The sequence below is a fragment of the Leiobunum rupestre genome, chromosome 8 (genome assembly GCF_980474605.1).
Source record: "Leiobunum rupestre chromosome 8, qqLeiRupe1.1.hap1, whole genome shotgun sequence".
NCBI classification, from domain to species: Eukaryota; Metazoa; Arthropoda; class Arachnida; order Opiliones; family Sclerosomatidae; genus Leiobunum; species Leiobunum rupestre.
In genome coordinates this window covers 37113881-37133171 of record NC_143391.1, presented here as the reverse complement: position 1 = coordinate 37133171, position 19291 = coordinate 37113881, and the positions used below count along the sequence as shown (strand labels likewise).

The 19291-nt window shown below is 36.1% G+C and overlaps 1 protein-coding gene and 2 long non-coding RNA genes across 9 annotated transcripts; 1 reads left to right on the top strand and 2 right to left on the bottom strand.

Moving 5' to 3' along the window:
• The first annotated feature begins 1644 nt into the window (after positions 1-1644).
• On the top strand, positions 1645-5536 carry Prx4 (Peroxiredoxin 4). Its single transcript, XM_090156016.1, has 6 exons — positions 1645-1972; positions 3541-3658; positions 3737-3853; positions 4893-5015; positions 5080-5245; positions 5345-5536. Exons 1-6 carry the CDS (start codon positions 1807-1809, stop codon positions 5393-5395), a joined length of 741 nt encoding a protein of 246 aa, XP_090012142.1. The 5' UTR covers positions 1645-1806; the 3' UTR covers positions 5396-5536.
• Positions 5537-9545: 4009 nt separating this feature from the next.
• On the bottom strand, positions 9546-11486 carry LOC149933340 (uncharacterized). 4 transcript variants are annotated; one of them, XR_016472871.1, is made up of 4 exons: positions 11186-11486; positions 10879-10995; positions 10493-10519; positions 9546-10399 (listed from the first exon to the last, which is right to left on the bottom strand). It is a non-coding gene; the product is annotated as an uncharacterized LOC149933340 (long non-coding RNA). The 4 variants fall into 4 exon arrangements; XR_016472872.1 differs by lacking the exons at positions 9546-10399; positions 10493-10519 and adding exons at positions 10527-10682; positions 11055-11103 and having other exon boundaries at positions 10765-10919; XR_016472870.1 differs by having other exon boundaries at positions 10368-10519.
• A 3485-nt stretch (positions 11487-14971) lies between these two features.
• On the bottom strand, positions 14972-18382 carry LOC149933339 (uncharacterized). Of its 4 annotated transcripts, none has more exons than XR_016472815.1 (4): positions 16429-18382; positions 15478-16367; positions 15284-15419; positions 14972-15220 (listed from the first exon to the last, which is right to left on the bottom strand). It is a non-coding gene; the product is annotated as an uncharacterized LOC149933339 (long non-coding RNA). The 4 variants fall into 4 exon arrangements; XR_016472816.1 differs by having other exon boundaries at positions 15478-16496; positions 17365-18382; XR_016472813.1 differs by having other exon boundaries at positions 15478-18382.
• Between the last annotated feature and the right edge of the window lie 909 nt (positions 18383-19291).

Here is a 19291-nt window from a genome sequence, read left to right as displayed (position 1 = left end):
CCTAAGAGGCTTCAGCGAATGATCCTACAATTACAAAACTATAATTAAGAGCTCCAATACCATCCCGGAAGCACCTTAGTAGTAGCGGACATGCTCAGCCACGCATATCTACCCGAGCTACAAACAGAGAGACCACAACAAGAAGTAGTATATGCAGTCGAGTCTGTCTTGCAAGACATAGCAACCACGAAGCAAGCACGGTATCTTCCAATCGGTACCGAGACGTTAGCAGCCATTCGAGAAGCTACAATCAAGGATGAGGTTCTTAAACAGTTGAAGAAGGTTGCAGAAACAGGCTGGCCAATGAGTAGAGCCCAAGTTTCACCAGAAATCAGAGGCTACCGGGACAGTCGTAGCGAAATTGTGATACAGACGAGATTATACATAAAGGCCAGAGGATAATTATACCACAAGCAATCAAACAGGACATCCTTAAGCGAATTCACTACAGTCGTCTGGGCGCAGAGGTGACAATCCGAAAGGCGAAAGACGTCATATATTGGCCAGGTATGGTAATCAGTATGTTAGTCATTGCACTGCCTGCAACACCTTTATAGCTAAACAGCGCCAGGAGCCACCGAAGCCGTTCGAGATACCAGTACGACCCTGGCAGATGATTGGTCAGGATTTATTTACCTTTAATGGTATAAACCACTTGATAACCGTAGACTACTACAGTTTCTAGTGGGAGATGGATGTTTTGAAGTCTACCACATCCTCGGCACTAGTACTGGCAACAAAACAACATTTCGCCCGTCACGGTGAACCGCAAGTTCTGGTAACAGACAATGGTACAAACTTCATCATTCAGGAGTTTGATAATTTTGCACGCCAATGGGGGTTCACTCATATTACCACCTCACCGTATCATAGCCAGTCCAACGGGAAAGCAGAATCCGCAGTGAAGGTTGCGAAACGGCTGGTAAAAAAAGCTATTTACACCTCGCTTGGAATGGAGGAACACACCACAGGAAGATGGTACAAGCCTTGCAAGTTATCTATCTTGACGTTTGTAAATAGGAATGAATCGTATGGGCACAAGATAACTATGAAGTAGATTTATAGAGTGGAAGCTTGGATTAAATAATCCAAGGGGGAAGAAACCGTTTTGGGAGGGTTGATTCCATAATATCTAGACTAGTTGGAACTCTAAGATAATTATACAGCATTTAGACCAGTGAGGTGAGTGAGCCTCTTTCTTTACTGGATATATGGAGGTGAAAGTTCTATTTTGGGAAGCTGCTTAGAAAGGTCAAACAGCAGCTACTACTAGGTAGTGGGTAGATACTAGAGTAAGCTGCTACTGCCGTGTGGTTATTTGTGGGAAAAAGTGTCTTATTTTTAAAACCTACCAAATCATACGCAACGGTAATACTACTCCCTTTAAATCCTTTAATACACTAAAAACATTTTTCAAACTAAAATTTGGTATTTAATAAAATAAATAATTTGGTCCAAATTTTTAAACGTCATGCTAATACCGACGTATTTGGTATTCGCCAAATTCCTAAAAAAACACTGTTCGCACAGCCCTACTTAATGGCCAAAGCTATATACTTCCGTTTCTTTGTCTGCTATAATTTCTGATAGAACAACCGCAATTGTAAGCGTAGCTTTTTTCTAGGAAGTTTGGAACAACCCCAGATGTTCAAAATTATTATATGGCGGCCTATGTAAACTCGGTCGCAGTTTGAATATTTGCAGCGCTAAAGGCGACGTGTCATTGACGCCTTCTGTTCGTGAAGTCATTGCATCTCTGTAATCAGCAGGAGTTGTAAACATATGCTAAAAATATATTAGCTGGATATGAACGCGTTAAGTTATTTCATTGTCTCTATTATTTTGATATATTCAACATCAACAGTTCTGATAGTTGGAGATGAACAGTGCTATTCCTTTGGAAATGGGCAAGTTTACCCTCAAGAAACGAGACATGCAGCTGGGCATTCTATGCATTGGAGCAAAGCTCTTAGTAATTAAATTAACATAATCTATTAGGTTAGAGATTATGAAATTCAGAAGGTATCTCTTGGTATTAAAAAATAATATATTCCAATAATTTTAAAAAATTTGAATTTTTTTTTAAATTTTCCTTTGCAGTATTTCTGGTTAATTAAATTTTGAGACATTAGTTAGAAAGAATGGGTTTCGAAGTACAATGTTCCTAACATTTTTATAATCCTTAAGTTTAATGGTGACTGGGTTATAGTAACATCAAGGCAAAAAGAATGCAAAGTCACATTTTAAGTTTTTATAGATTTTTTCTAAACTTTTCTCATTAGCTTTGGAAAAGGAATGTAGGAGATATTTCCCTTTTAAAGCAAGTGTGCTCCAGTCCTTAGCATGGGCTATATTTTAATTGATGAAATACGCGAAAAAGTAGATTAGTCCATAATTAAAAGGGATAATATAGCTAAATCCTAAACAAATTTGAAGAAATTAAAAAACTTACTAATAACTCGTACCAATAGGTCTTCGAGCAAACAAAAAACGCGAAACTCGGATCAAATAGATTAAGAGAAACTAAGCCTAATGTTTAGGCTTAGTTTCTTTTTAGATTTGACAGTCACGAGCCACATTTCCCGCACGGTACTGATGAGTTCCAAATAGAACGAAACCGGTCTACCGTTAATTGGAATTTCTTACTATTTTATTTATTTTTAATTTAGTTTATTACTCGAAGATCTATTTGATCCGAGTTTCGCGTTTTTTGTTTGCTCGAAGACCTATTGGTACGAGTTATTAGTAAGTTTTTTAATTTCTTCAAATTTGTTTAGGATTTAGCTATATTATACCTTTTAATTATGGTCTAATCTACTTTTTCTCGTATTTTATCATCCTTCTCACAGTCCATAGGTGGTTTCTTCTAACTTAACTTATCGTATATATTTTAATTGCCATGCAAGAGCCATCTTGCTGATGTGAATTGTTGGCAGTGTAAATATTATTTACCGGCAGGGAAAATCCCTTCCTTTAGTTAAGCCTAAGGGAAAAATCACTGCAGACTGCGATATGATTGCCTATTCCTCTGATCCATCGCTATGGAGATTCAGCACGCATATTTCTCAATTTACATGACTGAAGGAACCTTTTAAAAATAAAAAATTATACGTTTATTGAAATGTACAAGTGTTAGATCAATCTATAAAATTAATAATAGATAAAATAAATAAATAAAAGTGGGAACATTTTATTTTTATTCATGTGTCAGTAATAGAAACCACTTTGTTAAGTAAAAACAACTTTAAATGAGCAATAAAACGTTTTTATTACTTAATGTGTTTCTATTATGACATACACAAATAGCTTAAGTAATTTTTTTCAATTAATATTCATTGAATGTATTGGTCAGATCCCAAATGCAATATTGTTTATTTGAAAAATTCCGTGTATCCCTGCACTCTGGTGGTTCCAGGTTGAAAAACCAAATTTTATTATTGCAGACCCTTAGCATTTTTTTTCTTAGTTTTTGGTATCATGATGAATTTAATATCTCTTAAAGTTAATTTCCTATATTTACTAACAATAATTTTATTTTAGTTTCAAAGCCTGCTCCCAATTGGACTGGTACTGCAATTATTAACAAAGAATTTAAAGAATTGAAATTATTAGATTTTAGAGGAAAATATCTAGTCTTTTTCTTTTACCCTTTGGACTTGTAAGGAAATTTTAATTCTTATTGTAATATTTTGTTTTTTAATAGCTATTTATAAATTTTATTTATAATTTTTTACAGTACATTTGTGTGCCCAACTGAAATAATTGCATTTAGTGACCGTATAAAAGAATTTAAAGCCATTAATGCTGAGGTTGTGGCCTGTTCTGTTGATTCTCCGTTCACTCATTCTGCTTGGTGAGATGATCTGGCAATTATATTGATAAGTTTACATGCATATAGAATAAGAGGCACTAACCAGATTGATGAGGTATTGAAGTAAAATATGAAAGTGCTAATAGTCTGGAAAAATTCCTTTACTATTGGAAATGTTCCACGTGTTGCACACATTTTGAATTCCAGTGCCGTATGGGCCCCCACCACTGATGAAATAAATGGACTTTTCTTCGGTACATGCGAGTTTTATAGGCCTACGCGAATATAAATCTGAAAGCAATGGAAGCCCTATCAGCCAAAAGACTTTTGTTGCCTAGTACAGCTTAGTTTCGCTGCAAAACATTATTCTTTTTACTTTTAATTTCATATAGTTCTGAAGCTATATTGAAGTTCAAATGGTAGTAGTCAGATAAGAAACTGTTAAAAGGAACCACCTATTTATTTTATTAAATTTAATTTAGTTTTTCACTCTTAAGATCTATTTGGTCTGAGTTTCGTGTCATTTTGTTTGCTCGAAGACCTATCAGTACGAGTTATTTGTAAGTTTTTATATCTCTTCAAATTTGTTTAGGGTTTAGCTTTTTTATCCCTTTTCTTAATGGACTAATCTACTTATTCGCTAATTTTATCATCCAGATAAGAAACCGGGTTGGCAAGTTCTTCCAGGTTTAAAGCCTTGAATTAATTTTTAAAGTTTTAAACAGTTTTTTCCCTTGTCAAGCCTCAAAAATACAATTGTACAATAAAAAAGGTGAAGTATTGAAAATTTCCTTCCAACAAAGGCCGGGGTTGTTAAGTCTCTTTCTAGCAGACAGTACAGATGAATTATTACACAGGATTGTAACTAAAGGGGGACAAAAGTTGTCAAATTGACTTATTTCGGACAACAAATTAAAGCACTTATAATTTTAAATGTGGAAAATTTTCTAATGGTTCTGTCTTTGAGGCATTGTATAATGTTGATAAAAATTTCTTTGTGAACTATGATTAATGATTTACAAACTTTACTACCAAAATTCAAGGAGATAAAGGTTTTTCAAATGATATTTCAATTATTCAGGATAAAAACCCCAAGGAAGCAGGGTGGTCTGGGTCCCATAAATATTCCACTGCTAGCTGACCAAACACATCAAATTTCAAAGGATTATGGTGTTTATTTGGAAGACTTAGGTCATACATTGAGGTACATATGGATAAACTTTGATGTTTATTGTTTATTAATCAAATAGTATGTTTTAATATTTCAGAGGGTTATTTATCATTGATACGCAAGGAGTTTTAAGACAAATAACAATGAATGATCTTCCAGTTGGTAGGTCTGTAGATGAGACTCTGAGGCTAGTACAGGCATTTCAGTATACAGACAAACATGGTGAAGTTTGCCCAGCTGGTTGGAAACCTGGTGGCGAAACGGTAATTAAGTATTAAAGGCCCTTAGTATTTCGGACTTATTCTTATGAAAAACTGTATAGAGTGCAAATTAGCTAATCTATATTTGCACTTTTATTTCAGATTATTCCTAATCCTGAAGATAAATTAAAATACTTCAGCAAAGTAAACTGATATAAAGTTTATTATAAAGATTTAAATACTTGTACAACAAGTAAAACCTTATTACCGGTATTGTGGATTTTGTATTGAAATATATTTTACATTTTTGGAGTTTTAATGAATGAATGATAAAAACTTTAACATAGTAACAAACCAATGGTTCACATTATTATCTTAGACCAATTACACAAACTCTAAATCTGAGGCCTAAATATTATTGGTTTAAAAGGGTTTCACTATGTGGGATAAACTATAGTTCAAATTAATTGAAATCAATGTTCCAAGATAATACTTTGATGGGAGTTTTCTCTACTTTTAACTTGTGGATTTAAATTGGGAACGTAGTACATACTGTTGTAGAAACAGATTTGGATTGATGAAGTTGCTTATCCACAAATGTAACCTGATTTGAACCTTAGGGTGATGCTCTGAATCCTGGGAAACTCTTTGGTAGAATGTAGAATAATACATCGGCCAATGAGTACCTAAAACTGGGCACACATTTAAAAAATTGGATTTCAGTATTATTAAAATCAACTTCCAATTCGTAATGCAGTGACGGTGAACTGAAGTTGAGTGTAAAACACTGAAAAACATTTAAAGAGATAGTGTCAGTATTTTCTACGTATATGAAGTTTTTTCATCAATTATTTAAAAATATAGTAAAGAAAAATATCGCTATAAAACATTTAGTATAAATATAAATATTCACGATTAATTTCAAATTTAAAAAAAAAGATAGCGCAACTTTTTTTTATCACATACTGTCTACGTCATAGATAGGTTGATGTTTATTGGCTGCTACTAGAGCGAGCTGGAAATAGAATTTTTAGGGGATGACAGGAGGAAATTTTACTCCCATCGCTTTCTTTTGATCCGAGTTTCCCGCTTTCGCACGCTTTAAGACCCTCATTCGATGGAAAGTAATGGAAAGATAAGCCAATTTTGTTGTTATTATTACCGCAGGAAGGAACTGCACTGTGGCGCCCACGGTCTTTGGTGCTTTCGGTGGCATCTTTCCGTAGAATATAAATATTGTTATAATGGCTACGTACAAGAAATAATGATATAATTTATAAACAATACCTTGTTTTCGATTTTTTCTTCAATTTCTACTCTGAAAATAATATTTTTACATGTAGCCGGCTCGTGAAGTCGTGATTCGAGAATTTCGAACCGCGTGGTCCACGAGAAGAAAATAAAAAAAAGCGCTTACAAATCCTCTATGCGATAGTAGAAAAAGACTACTGGAAATTCCCCGCCGCTCGAGCGCACCGAAATCGACCAAACTCATGACGTCAACAATCTGTAAAGTTTTGCGCGGCTATTGAAATACCATTATTTTACATTAAAATATAAAACTAAATACTAATTGAAAGTGCTAATATGTATATATATTCTGATTCAGGACTTAAAAATCTATCGTAACGTGTAAGCCAAAGAACAAAATTTTAAATTTGAGTTGGCACTATCTCTTTAATTTTACCTTTTATTGGTTGTTTCCGCATTGAGATCTTAAAATAATGATATTTCTATTGTACTAGACTAATACTTGGCTTCAAATTGTAAAGAAAAGTAGCTCCAATAAAGAGAACTAAAATTTAAAAAAAGTGGAGAAACTATATTTGAAGAATGTTGTAGCAGGGGGATATTTTGGTTAGAGTGATGTCATCATCACCTGCTGTATGGTTCTCAAATGACAAGAGAACCTAGCAGAAGGGACTAGTTCCATCCAATGCGCTAGCAATAGGCACAAGCCTGTTGAAAATACTTTTGCCTACTTGCAGGCTTCCTCCAGATTTGGAAAAAAGTGTGTTGGGGGCGTCCAATATATTTGTAACATTTATCAAGCGTTTTTGTCCTCGTGCTTCTTTAAAAAAAAATTTAAAAGTAACTGTAGGATTCCTTAATTGAAGTAAAGTTATCAGTTTTTCTTGGGACAGAAAATTGAGAGGTGCATGGAAAGCATTATTTTAGAGAAATGGGAAATACCCAATGCCTGGTTCACCTGTCCAGCTCAATGATGGGTCAGTGTTGATAATAGGCTGTACCCCACCCACTTGCTTAAGTTTCTCAGAATTCAGGCAAGTGCATGAAAAGGGAAGGGAGAAATGGATAGTATAGTAAGTTTTTGGGAAATTGTTCTATTTAGATTGAGTATCTTCCATGGCCTTAACAATGAAATGACCTTCGGTCTCTTGGAATGAATGAATAATAAAAATAATGTATTTTTATTAATTATTTCAAAATTACAGAAAGATATCCCCTTCAGCAAACAGTAAAGATAATTTTACTGATATTAAAAAATGATTTAAATTAATTAGTTAATACTCAAGGAGCTTATTAATAGTTTGAATACCAAGATATTTGATGTTCCATGTACGTCTGAAAGGAGATTATTATAATCTAATACATTGTATTGTAGTTCTGTACTTGAATATGAATATGGAAAAGTTATTATTAATGAATGGGAGAAGCGCAAGAGATGTGCCCATTCACGCACTCTGACCAGAGGTCCATTGTGCAACCCCAAACCTTAAGACTTAAGAAGTCCAATATCCTACACAAAATGGAAAATCCGCTCCGCCGGCATGTTAAAGAAATCCAAGGTTTCCAACTGGTGCATACCAAGATGCTTGAACCTTTGGGCTGCATAATATTCGCACCTGCAAAGTACATGAGAGGAAGTTTCCTCCTTAACTTGACAAGCCCTACAGATTGGATCATCATTGATCCCAATCAAGTAAAGATGTCTATTAAGTAGGCAGTAGCGTGTAAGTAGGCCAACGATCAACCCGATACTGGACTTGGAGAGTGAGAGCAACTCTTTTGCTCTGTACTTAGAGGGGCCTGAGATAAACTCTTTAGCCTGCCTTTGGACATCCATCTCAAGCCATATCTTGAGTTGGCGGTTAGTCATGGAATTTAAGATAAGGCTGCCCACTATGCTAGAGGGGATAGGTACGGTAGGTTCAGGACCAAACAACCCAGCCTCTGCCCCCTTCTTGGCTAGGACATCAGCCTTCTCATTCCCATAGAACCCCCGATGGCCAGGAACCCAGTAAAGCTGAACTTTACTGTGGGTGCCTAGCTCTGAGAGGAGGTCCAAACAGCATTAAACCAGTTTAGTGGAAATATCAACTAAGAGCCTTGAGGGCCGCTTGACTATCCGAATAGTTAAGACCAGAGTCAAGCCCGAGGGGCTAACCACTCTTGGAAACTGTGTACACCGGATTACGCTTAGATTAGCACTGCCAAAGGCCGGGACTTCAAAGATTACGTGTAATCCCACTAGTACAGTCAAAGGTACGGCTCTGTACACCGATTACGTGGAGTGATCAGCCCCTCGGTCAAGCCAGAAGCAAATGGCGGCAATTTCTGCATGAAAACCGCTAGCATAACCACCAAGGCTTTCATAGAAGCCGAGATTACTAGTAAGACATTACATTCCCGAATTTGCACCAGAATGAATCTTAGACCCATCTGTAAACCAGACAATATCTTCTCTGACTCCGAGGGTTCTGTGCTTAGTTCTGTGCGGCTTGGGAAATAAGTATTGAAAGGTTTACTAAAATGTAGTTTAGTAGCCATAATATTAGAACCCATTAAAACTACTGGAGAGTAGACGGTAGATCTTGGTGTGGCTATAAGCCCTCCACCAACCATTCTGGTTGTGCCTATAGGCTTCCATAGCAGCAGCTTCGGCAAAAGTTAACTACAGCAACCTCATCTTGTTTTATAATTTATTTAGGCGGATACGATAGAGTTTGTCACGTAGATAGCGTGGGTATTTTTTATTTTGTCCGCAAATGGTTATTTTATTTATTTATTAATTTAATTAATTGAACTTTTGTGTATTTTAAAATTTTGTTTTGGTTATTATTTTTGTCGTGTGTTCGCCGACACCAGGCTGTTTTAAAAAATTGCTAAAGAACAGTTTTTCATGATGCGCCGCCCCAGCCCCATACTAAAAAAAGCGATGGGCCTTCCATAACGCAACCTAGAGGACAGTACCAGAGAGTGTAAAGGCACCTCTCTTTAAAAAATCCGTGGTACGATTTTATTCGCCAAGAATGTCCACAATTCCCGGGCGTTTGATGGCGCTATTAGTATCTCCGGCGCGTGCTAGATTAGAGTTTGAGAAGACGCAAAAAAGGAAGTGTTTTAGGTATTTTTGCGAGTTTAATTTATTTTGAAATGTCTTGTTCGGCTAAAAATTGTAAATCGAATATAAAGGTAACCACGTGTCTGTCTTTTTCTTTCAAGTTTCCAAGGGATAAAGACCGGCGAATACGAGTTTTAATTTAATAAGCCTATTCTAATACATTAACATTTCTTAAAACTTAATAGTTCTGCAGTGGCTGCAAAATGTAAACAGTGAAAAGCTCCAAAATAAAACTACAGATTACTTACACTTTAACCACGTATTTTGCGGGCTTCATTTCACTGACGATTGTTTTATGAATATCAAAACCAAAAACCGGCTTACACCATTAGCTACACCTACTATTTTTTTTGGAAAATTCCAATGAAACCACGGTTTTCCCTAGGTAAACTGAAGGCAAAAACATATCCCGCCATGGTCTCTTACTGCCTTATGTTCATTTATAATTAATTCAAATAGTAGCAAATGAAAATGCACCTGAAGATCATGTTACAACTACAACATGGTGTAAGGTAAACGCCGCACTACAAATGCCAAATTATGCCCTCCAAAATCAATTCAACGAAGAAAATGATAATTTATATAAAATATTAACAATGATGAACACTAGCTTTAAATGAAATTTTTTTTACAGTGGATAAAGTCAATTCCTTTGAATTTAAACCCAGAACTATCTATTGAATTCTATTCCATTTAAATATATTTGTACTGAACATAATTATAGCCATTCAACTAAACATTTTGACAATAATGAAAACGATAACATTGAAGGTTTCGTAGACTTCGGTCCATATGGAAGGTCAAAATAGTACGCAAATCAGGAACTAGTGTTCATGGTGAATGACATAAAACTGAAATTCAAACCACCAATTGGTTACTTCCTCACAAAAGATGCTTGTCACGAACAGACTTTGAAGATATTGCTTCATGATTGCGTAACTCACCTAAAACGTATTGGCCAAAGCTGTAGCCTGTGACCAAGGAACAGGCAATCAAAATTTGTTCAAAAGTATGGGGATATCAGTGGAAAAGCCATTCATTGAAATTGATCCTCCACATCTCTTGAAAAGTGTGAGGAACAATTTCAAACGGTATCCCATAATAGTGGAAGGCAATCTAGTTTCTTGGGCAGTCCTAGAACATTTTTTCAAAATAGACCAAGAAATTGGTAAGTTTCAAAGCACACATAAGCTGAAACGTAAACATATCAAGTTACCAGCATTTTCTAACATGAAAGTCAGTTTAGCTGCCCAAATTTGCAGTCAAAGTGTTTCTAATTCAAATGGCCTGTTCACTGGGATTAGGAGAGTTAACAATTGAAAGCACATACACAGCAGAGTTCCTCTTACACATGAATGGCCTTTTTGATTGCTGCAATAGCAGGACATTAAACAATGAAACACACTGTAAGAGAGCAATGACTGATCAATCCATCCACATACCAATGCTGAAAGAAAAATTGGAAAGGTTTAATACATGGTAGCTTCAGAACTGTAGGTATAAAACCTTACCTTGTATTGAAAGGTGGAAACTATCAATTCAGTCTTTGCTACTCCTATGGAATGATATAAAGGATAATTTTGGTTTTAAGTTCTTAGTAACTGGAAGAATTAGTCAAAAGATTTTTAGAAAACTACTTTGGTTCCATTCGCCAATAAGGAGACAATTGAGATCATCCAAATCCTCAACAATACCAGGCAGCGTACAGAGCTGCATCAGTCAATAGCCTCTTAAAACCATCAAATTCATATTGAATTGACAATTTGGATGACTTTATTTTAAACAGACTCGTTTAAAGTACCAGCTCCTGGACCATGAAGAATTGTCCAAATATGATAACCATTGGGGATTTTTTAACAATAGGTACTTTTGTTTTTTTGTGTTTTTATTTGGTTTTTTTGGTTTGTTATTTGTCAAGGATTACAGTAATGCAAAAAGTTTTAACCGCAAGTTATTATTTAAAAAGATATGATCAATGTAAAATTGCTACTTGCAAGCAATTTTTACAACGGAAAATACGACATATTTCGAGATTTCTGTATGTGTTGGATGAGGTAGGACTGATGACGAGGACGATTCTTTAAATTACTAGATTGTAATACTTTTTGGATAAAGTAGGACTGATGACGAAAAAGAAAAAGGCTGAAATGCAAAACAGTACTAACTTTTAAGGGTTGGGAATTTTCCCCGTATTTCAACGCATTTTAGCATTTTTTTAACCATACTATGTCATCTGTGTGATGTTGACTTAAACAACGTCGAATGTATTCTAAGTATTGGCGCCTAACGGCGCCGCGCACTCGCTTCGCTCTAGCGCTGGGGGCGCGCGGCGCCTCCCCAACCCCATACTAAAAAAAAGCTATGGGCCATCTATAACGCAACCTAGAGGACAGCACCAAGCCTGACGCATCAAGTATCGTCAACCCGATATTAATCCAACCTAATAATATAAATAACCTAACCTATTATCCCCGCCAAAACCCCTAAAATGCATTGAAATACGGCGAAAATACCTGAAATATAAAAGTAAGTTATTATGTTTTGCATTTCCACATTTTCTTTTCCGTCATCAGCGCCACGTTATCCACAACGCATTAAAATCTAATAATTTAAAGAATCGTCCTAGGGAAAATTCACTGCAAAAGGCCAATGTTTAAAAATGCTTATCTTTGTTAATATTCATTTTCGCCAAAAAAAATGAAAATTAAAGTAATCCCCATCTTGCCCTCTATCCAAAAAAATATATAAAAAAATCGGGTGGTTGGCAGCTATTCTACACTTAACCCAAAATTGCTGGCAAATAACAATTTTATATTTATCATATCTTTCTAAATAATAAATTGCGGTTAAAACTTTTCGCATTACTGTATTCCTTGACAAATAATAAACAAAAAACAATAACAAAACCAAAAAAGCCGTAAACACATTTTCGGTTTGCACACGTTTTAAAAATTTAGTAATATCTTGTCGTTAAATCTAATTCGTCATCAGTCCTACCTCATCCAACACGTACAAAAATCTCGAAATATGTCGCATTTTCCTAGCCTCCTAGGTAAAAATTGCTGGCAAGTAACAATTTTAAATTTATCATAACTTTCTAAATAATAAATTGCGGTTAAAACTTTTTGCATTATTGTAATCCTTGACAAATAATACATCTAAAAAAATAAACAAAACCCAAAAAAAAACAAAAGTACCTATTGTTAAAAATAGCCCGAATTTCTTTTGATATATTAAAAAAGTACAGTTGATAATAAACTTACTTTTATATTTCTTACGAAATCAACTGTTTTACTTAAATAGTTAAAATAATTCAACATCACAGCTGACTGAGCTGAATTCAACTTTAACCTATTGAGAGCAAAATTTATTTTTCTTTGATAAGCAATTTTACAGTGCCATCGTGTGTCCGGGAATTGCAAACACCGTCGTCTGCTTCTTCAACGCTCTCATGTGGAAAAAACGTACCACGAAATTTTAACATTACGGGGATAGGAAGAGGCGTCTCTCTGTAGCGAAGCGACTTTACACTCTCTGACAGTACCTAGGCATACCCCAATGGTGTATTTTTCTCGACGAAGCTTGGGCATACCCTTCCAAGTATTGTCGGGCGTGTGAAAAATTGCCCGTATATCGCACGGCCAAGGGCAAAGTGGGGTACGCGACTGGAATAATTAAAGTAATTTTTGGATTAAACTGAACTCAAATATTTAAAAAAGCCTTTAATATGCCGAAAAATGAACAAATCGTGAAAAGGCCCAAAATAGGGAAAATAATAAAATAAAAAGTTGCGGCCAAAACAAGGCAGCACAGCTAGAAATGTCACGTTGAAATTATGCGAATCAACAACGCAAATAACAACCAGAACGTAGCGCAATATAACATGGAAATTATTCGTAGTGAACAACACGGCTTCCGAAACTGCAAGTGTTGGCGAACACACGACGAAAATAATAACAAAAATCGTGGAAAGGCCCAAATAAGGAAAAATAAAAAAAATGAAATAATCGGTTGCGGCCAAAAAAAGGCAGCACAGCTAGATAATTCTCAAAATTTAGAAAATTTGTAATTTATGTAACCGGAATACCACGTGGAAATTATTAGGGCTGAAAAACACGTGGTGTCGGCGAACACACGACGAAACTAATAACAAAAAACCTGAAAAAACAACAAAATTTCTAAATTAAAATAAAAAATTAAATAATCATTTGCGCCAAAAAAAAAAAAATACCCACGCTATCTAAGAGACAAACTCTATCGTCTCCGCCTGATATAATTATAAAACAAGATGAGGTTGCTGTAGTTAACTTCACCCGCAGCGGCCTCTAAAAAGAGATGAAGAGGAAGAATGTTCAGGAGATTTTCTAGAGAAGTGCTTGGGGCAATTCTCATAGCTCCTGTGATGCTGACACAAGTGACAAGCCAGCCTTTGTAGGGTGCACCAGAGAGAATTTAGATAGGGAGCGGAAAGTGGGGGTTGAATTGTCGCTCTTAAAACCACGTGGTCGAAATAACAGGCCAGGTCGGTTTCCGGTATGATGCTTTTGTAACCTCCCTAAAGAGGCGGAGTTAAACGATCGACGATAGAAGCACCAAATTTGAAATTCGGCTCTCTGGCCTCAGCAAACTTGAACAGCCATGTGTTTCATCTTAAAAGGTAATTATTTTGTTTCTTAATTTAAAATATTTCGTAATGTTTTTTTTATGATATTATTTATTTAGGTGCTGTATACCATTGTCTACAGTATACTTTCAAGAAGCTAAATGAACCAAAATTATTTATGGAGGCATTTGTAAATACTAGAGGAAAATGTTTAGTCCGGGACATATCAGTATGAAACCAAAGAAGCCCTCAAAGCTAATTAAGCGTTACGAAAGGGTTTCATGGAAAAGTTAAGAGTCTACGAAACTAATCTCTCTATAGAAAAAGCCTGTAGAGGAAAATATTGGAAAGAAAAAAATCGCAGAAGGAAAAGCTTGAATCTCCTCTGAAGAAAAACAAATTAAGTAAAGGATCTCCAACTAAGGAAGAAATTCCCACCATTCACATTCCAGAAATTAAAACAAATAACAGCTCAAGCTCTTCTCAAAGTACAATTTAAATTGATGATAATTCAATGTATAATTTTTTAAATGGAGACCCAGATTTGGAACTTTACAATTTTTACCTTCATCATGAAATTTCCCACTACAATATGTTTTCCTAATAAATTTTCCTATTCATAATGAGTGAAGAATCAGAATAGTGTTACAACGGAAAGATTAAGTGATATTTCTAGTGATATAAATTTTTTTCAATTTGTGTTATGTAAAGATTAATTTAGGCTAATTTTGTTTACATAATCAAATTTGTATTGTAAAACGACCTGAAAAAGAACGCATTATTTTGTTTCACAAAAGATCAATATTATATTTTTTTATTTTTCAAGTTGAATTGAAATAAAATTATGTAACCATTTTTTTTGAAAATTCTGGAATTGCCATTAACCGCTTCTATGACTAGTCAAGATAAGGCTTTAGTTTATCCATGCTGGCTTCAAACAACCCAATGAAAGGATTACTGTTTCGACCACACGAGCATTGCTGCCTCCCAAAGTATTGCTCAAGAGGATCTTGATATAAGTGCTGCATCAACACTTATTTTGCACCTTTACTAAAAAGGAATTTAACGGCTGTTATTGAGAAAAAAAGAATCTTACTATCACTAAAATAATAAATGTTTATTATAGCTGTACCAATCATTCATAGACCCTCAATTGTTGCTGCGCTTAAAAACATTTTGTTCCTTTCGCTGTTGGCAAAATCTCCAGGCCAATTGGTAACATCTTTCTCCCAATCTTCTAAATATGTCATGAAGTCTTTTTCTAGCCACTAAAATTAAAGAATGAAATTTATTTTCTTGAAGCATCCAAAAAATGGTTTCATTTACCTTCAAGTTCAAACGTTCATTGTTTTCATTTTCATAGAGAAACATCGCATAATTTCTAAAATTCGAAGAGTTTGGCAAAGCAATGCCCACTTGGCGAAATGAAAATTTTCATATTCTATTCCAGCATTTGGAAAAATAGTGCTCAAATTGAAAATGGCTTCATATTTTTCTACACTTGAAGTCTTGACCACTTCGTCAAATTTTGTTTAGAAACCGACTTCTCGAATATCGCACTACGCATATCTTCATAGTTTCTAAGGAACTGTTTCGTCAACCTCCTAGATTTATTGTATTATTTTTACGAGTAGTGTCTGTTTAAAACATAGCTACGTCTCGCGTCGTGCTATCGTTTGTATCTCAAATTCTATTAACTGAGGGAATAAATGAGGACCGTGTTTTATAATTTAATGGTTAGTTTGTTTAAAGGGAATCAGCTAGGCTAATACCCAAGGCACCACCCTAGGCCTAAGTCATCGAGCGACTTTTAAAGCCTTTAATTCAGGTGGCCGGGTTACAATGCGTAGGAGGGTGGTGGCAAGCCACGCGAGCCAACAGCTCCCTACACTCACTATTACCGTTAACCTCAACAAGTTTTTATGGAAGGGGAAACCGAAGATCTCGGGGAAAACCCCTTAAACCAGTGGGGAGAGAACTTGCAACTCAACGCAGAAGGAGTTGGGATCGAACCCGGCTCCTCTTGCTGCGAGGCGAAAGTGCTAACCACTCCGCCACCCCACTTATTATAACCTCAGGTATTTGGTGTGGAACACCAAAGTTTGCAGCTCTGGCCGCTCTTGCCTTTCGCTCTAAAAATGTTTGGCGCCACTGTACAGGGAAATTTGAAAAATTGAAGGGGTCTTCCATAAAGATGGCTTTGCAGTTTATATTCCCTTTAACAAATTTTAAAACTTCAGAGATTCAGGTAATGATTTGTGTTATAATTTTTCATACCATTATAATTTTAATGTGTATAAGAACGGTGAACGGTTTCGGAACTTTCGGTTAATGGACTGATCCGACTGAAAAATAGTTGTTAAGCCTATTAAAAGCTATTCCAAAAACTTTTAAACAACAAGAACCGTCACGTAAATTAAAAATCCAAACAAAGTACGTAGTGTCCAGTTTTGATTTTCCGATTTAGTGAATAGTGTCTACTAGAAATAGTACTATAGTAGCTACGACCGTCGACCAGACGGCAGACGAGCTTATGAATAAACCTATGTTTATTTTCGATTTCCCTTAGCGTCGCGAGTACTGCGTTACTACAAATGTTTGTTTAGAAGCTAGCACGTCCGACCTCGATTTATAAAATAAACACTAGTGGCGTAAATAGGGTCCCCTGTGGTCACGTGGTGCGGGGGGTCCCGGATTTTCCAGGAGGCCCCTTTTTAGTTCGTTTTATAACTTTGCTTTAGTTCTATTCTATCACGGCCTGCCTGGAAGATAACGGACGCAGCCGTAAAGCGCAAAGTTGCATAATTATCGCTTGTTAATAGCATTTTAGTAATATAATCTCAGATCGTCGCTAATTTAAACGGAAGCCCCTCCTCACTTCTCGATTTAGAAGATATGAAAGTAGCGAGAAGTGGGTGCTGGAAATCGAAAGTAAGTTCATATACGCAAAGCGCAGCAAAATTTTTGCTTTGCGCAAATAAGGTTTTGTACTAAATTTGATAATTAAAAAATTTATGTGATAATTATCCTGTTTATTATAAGTCATTCCTCAATTTCCTCTTTATATTTTCTTGAGAGGCTCTCCCCCCCTACCGGCCAACTACCCACACGAGCCGAACACCACCTGTCCCTTTAAGTACTTCACCCCAGTGCTTTTTCTCAAGATAGTCCCAGGCGTGTAAAAGGAACAAGAACTGTTTTGTTAGGATTTACCGTAAGATCAACTTCCCGTCACCAACATTCCACTGACGCAAAAGCCCTTCTTACTAAATCACAATGGTATTGGGGAACTTTCCCATGAAGATGATGGCAATATCGTCTGCATAGCAGAAGCAGCGGCACCTATCTCTGTTTAGCCTCACCAATAGTTCATCCACAACCAGGCACCACAGCAGGGGTGAAAGAACACCACCATGTGGGATTCACCAAGCAGAGAGGATACCTCCACACGATTTGTCAGCATAGCTTTGATCCAAAGACAGTGAAATTAATGCCAAAGTGCTTAGCAGCCTTCATTATGACTGCTGCACTAGACACCTTATCACCCTCACTAAACACCCTCAATATCAAGGAAAACCGCTAAAGCGGTCTCCTTAAAGTTTCTAGCCCTCTCTATGCAATTACTTATGCCTTGGAGGGCAGTCTCAGTAGATTTGTCTTTTTAATAAGCATACTGCCTCGAGATTTCCCAGGCTTCGGAATGAAGATCACTCTAGAAAGCTTCCAGGTGCTTGGTATATACCCAAGGGCAATGCAAGTCCTGTAGATTCTACTCAACATGGGGCAGAGAATATCAATGCTATCCTGCAAAAGAATGGGAGTAATCTCATCCGGACCCGGGGATTTATTGGGCTTAAAGAATTTTTTAGACCAAATATGAATGGAATTGTAACGGGGAGCTGTATCGGGAAGCCTTGGTTGGTTTATTTTTTATAGTTGGACCAAGTGTGGAGAGATTGCGGGTATCTTATCTTGAGCTCAAAGGTCGGCAGCGGCGGGTTTTCTGAGACGTTATTGTTGTAGATGGGTTCAATAAATATAACTTCTTTATGAATAATGAGTAGTTTATTTATTTAATTAGTTAAATTAGGCATAGTTAATAATATACATTTTACATACAGTAGAGTGAACGATATAACGGCTTGGTCAGGAGTAAGACCACAAAAGAAAAAAAAAGAAAAACAAGAATGCGGACGCTATGATTTTTACAGGGTTGCCAACCACTAATACTAAATATTTCCCCAATGACGTTATGGCATAGATCTATTAACATTATCACACTCCCCCTCTATGACATATCAATTTGAAGTCAAATTCGTAAATTTAATAGTGTTAAACAATGACGGAAAAGAGATTTAGTTAAGGTTTTCGTAAAAATATCTGCAGCATTGTCAACTGATTTCACATAACTCACATTACATATCTTGTCATCAAATACTTTTTCACAGATGAATCGATACCGAATGTCGATATGTTTTGAACGGTGATTCTCATGGTTATTTTTAGCAAGTGCAATAGCCGATTGATTATCACACAATACCAAAGGTTTAGTACAATTTATATTAAAGTCTTTAAGGTTATTAAGAATTGGCTCGAGCCATAACAGTTCAGTTAGTGCATATGTTAGCGCTACATATTCAGCCTCAGCTGTCGACTGTGCAATAGATTGTTGTTTTACCGATCTCCATGAAATTGGTATGGAACCCATGTAGACCACAAATCCGCAATGAGAGTGTCTACTGTCTATATCCGCACCCCAATCGCTGTCACTATAGAGAATCAGTTGCGGATTATCAATATGACTATAAATCAGTCCGTAGTTTGCTGTATTCAGTGTATATCGCAACAGTTGTTGCAACCGAAACCAATGAACACGACCGGGGTTGGCATTAAATTGTGATAATTCTGTACCATCGGTAGACTGATGGACTTACATTCGGTAATACCAAATCGTTTGCCGACGTCATTGATGTACTCAGTCTGATGCATTTTCAGTGTCCCATCATCTCGGAAGTCAAACATGACCCCAAGTAATTTCTTGAGTGGACCAAGATGTTTCAATGAATACTTTGTTGATAATAGCTTGTATGCGTCCTGTATCCCTCCTGCGGTTATAGCGAGAACAACAAGGCCGTCAACA

What these genes read in the sequence shown, in the direction of transcription:
- Prx4 (XM_090156016.1), top strand. Translation starts at nt 1,807, where the DNA reads ATGAACGCGTTAAGTTATTTCATTGTCTCTATTATTTTGATATATTCA. An exon ending in GCATTGGAGCAAAGCTCTTA is followed by an intron (nt 1,973 to 3,540) that starts GTAATTAAATTA and finishes ATTTTATTTTAG; the next exon opens with TTTCAAAGCCTGCTCCCAAT. An exon ending in TTCTTTTACCCTTTGGACTT is followed by an intron (nt 3,659 to 3,736) that starts GTAAGGAAATTT and finishes AATTTTTTACAG; the next exon opens with TACATTTGTGTGCCCAACTG.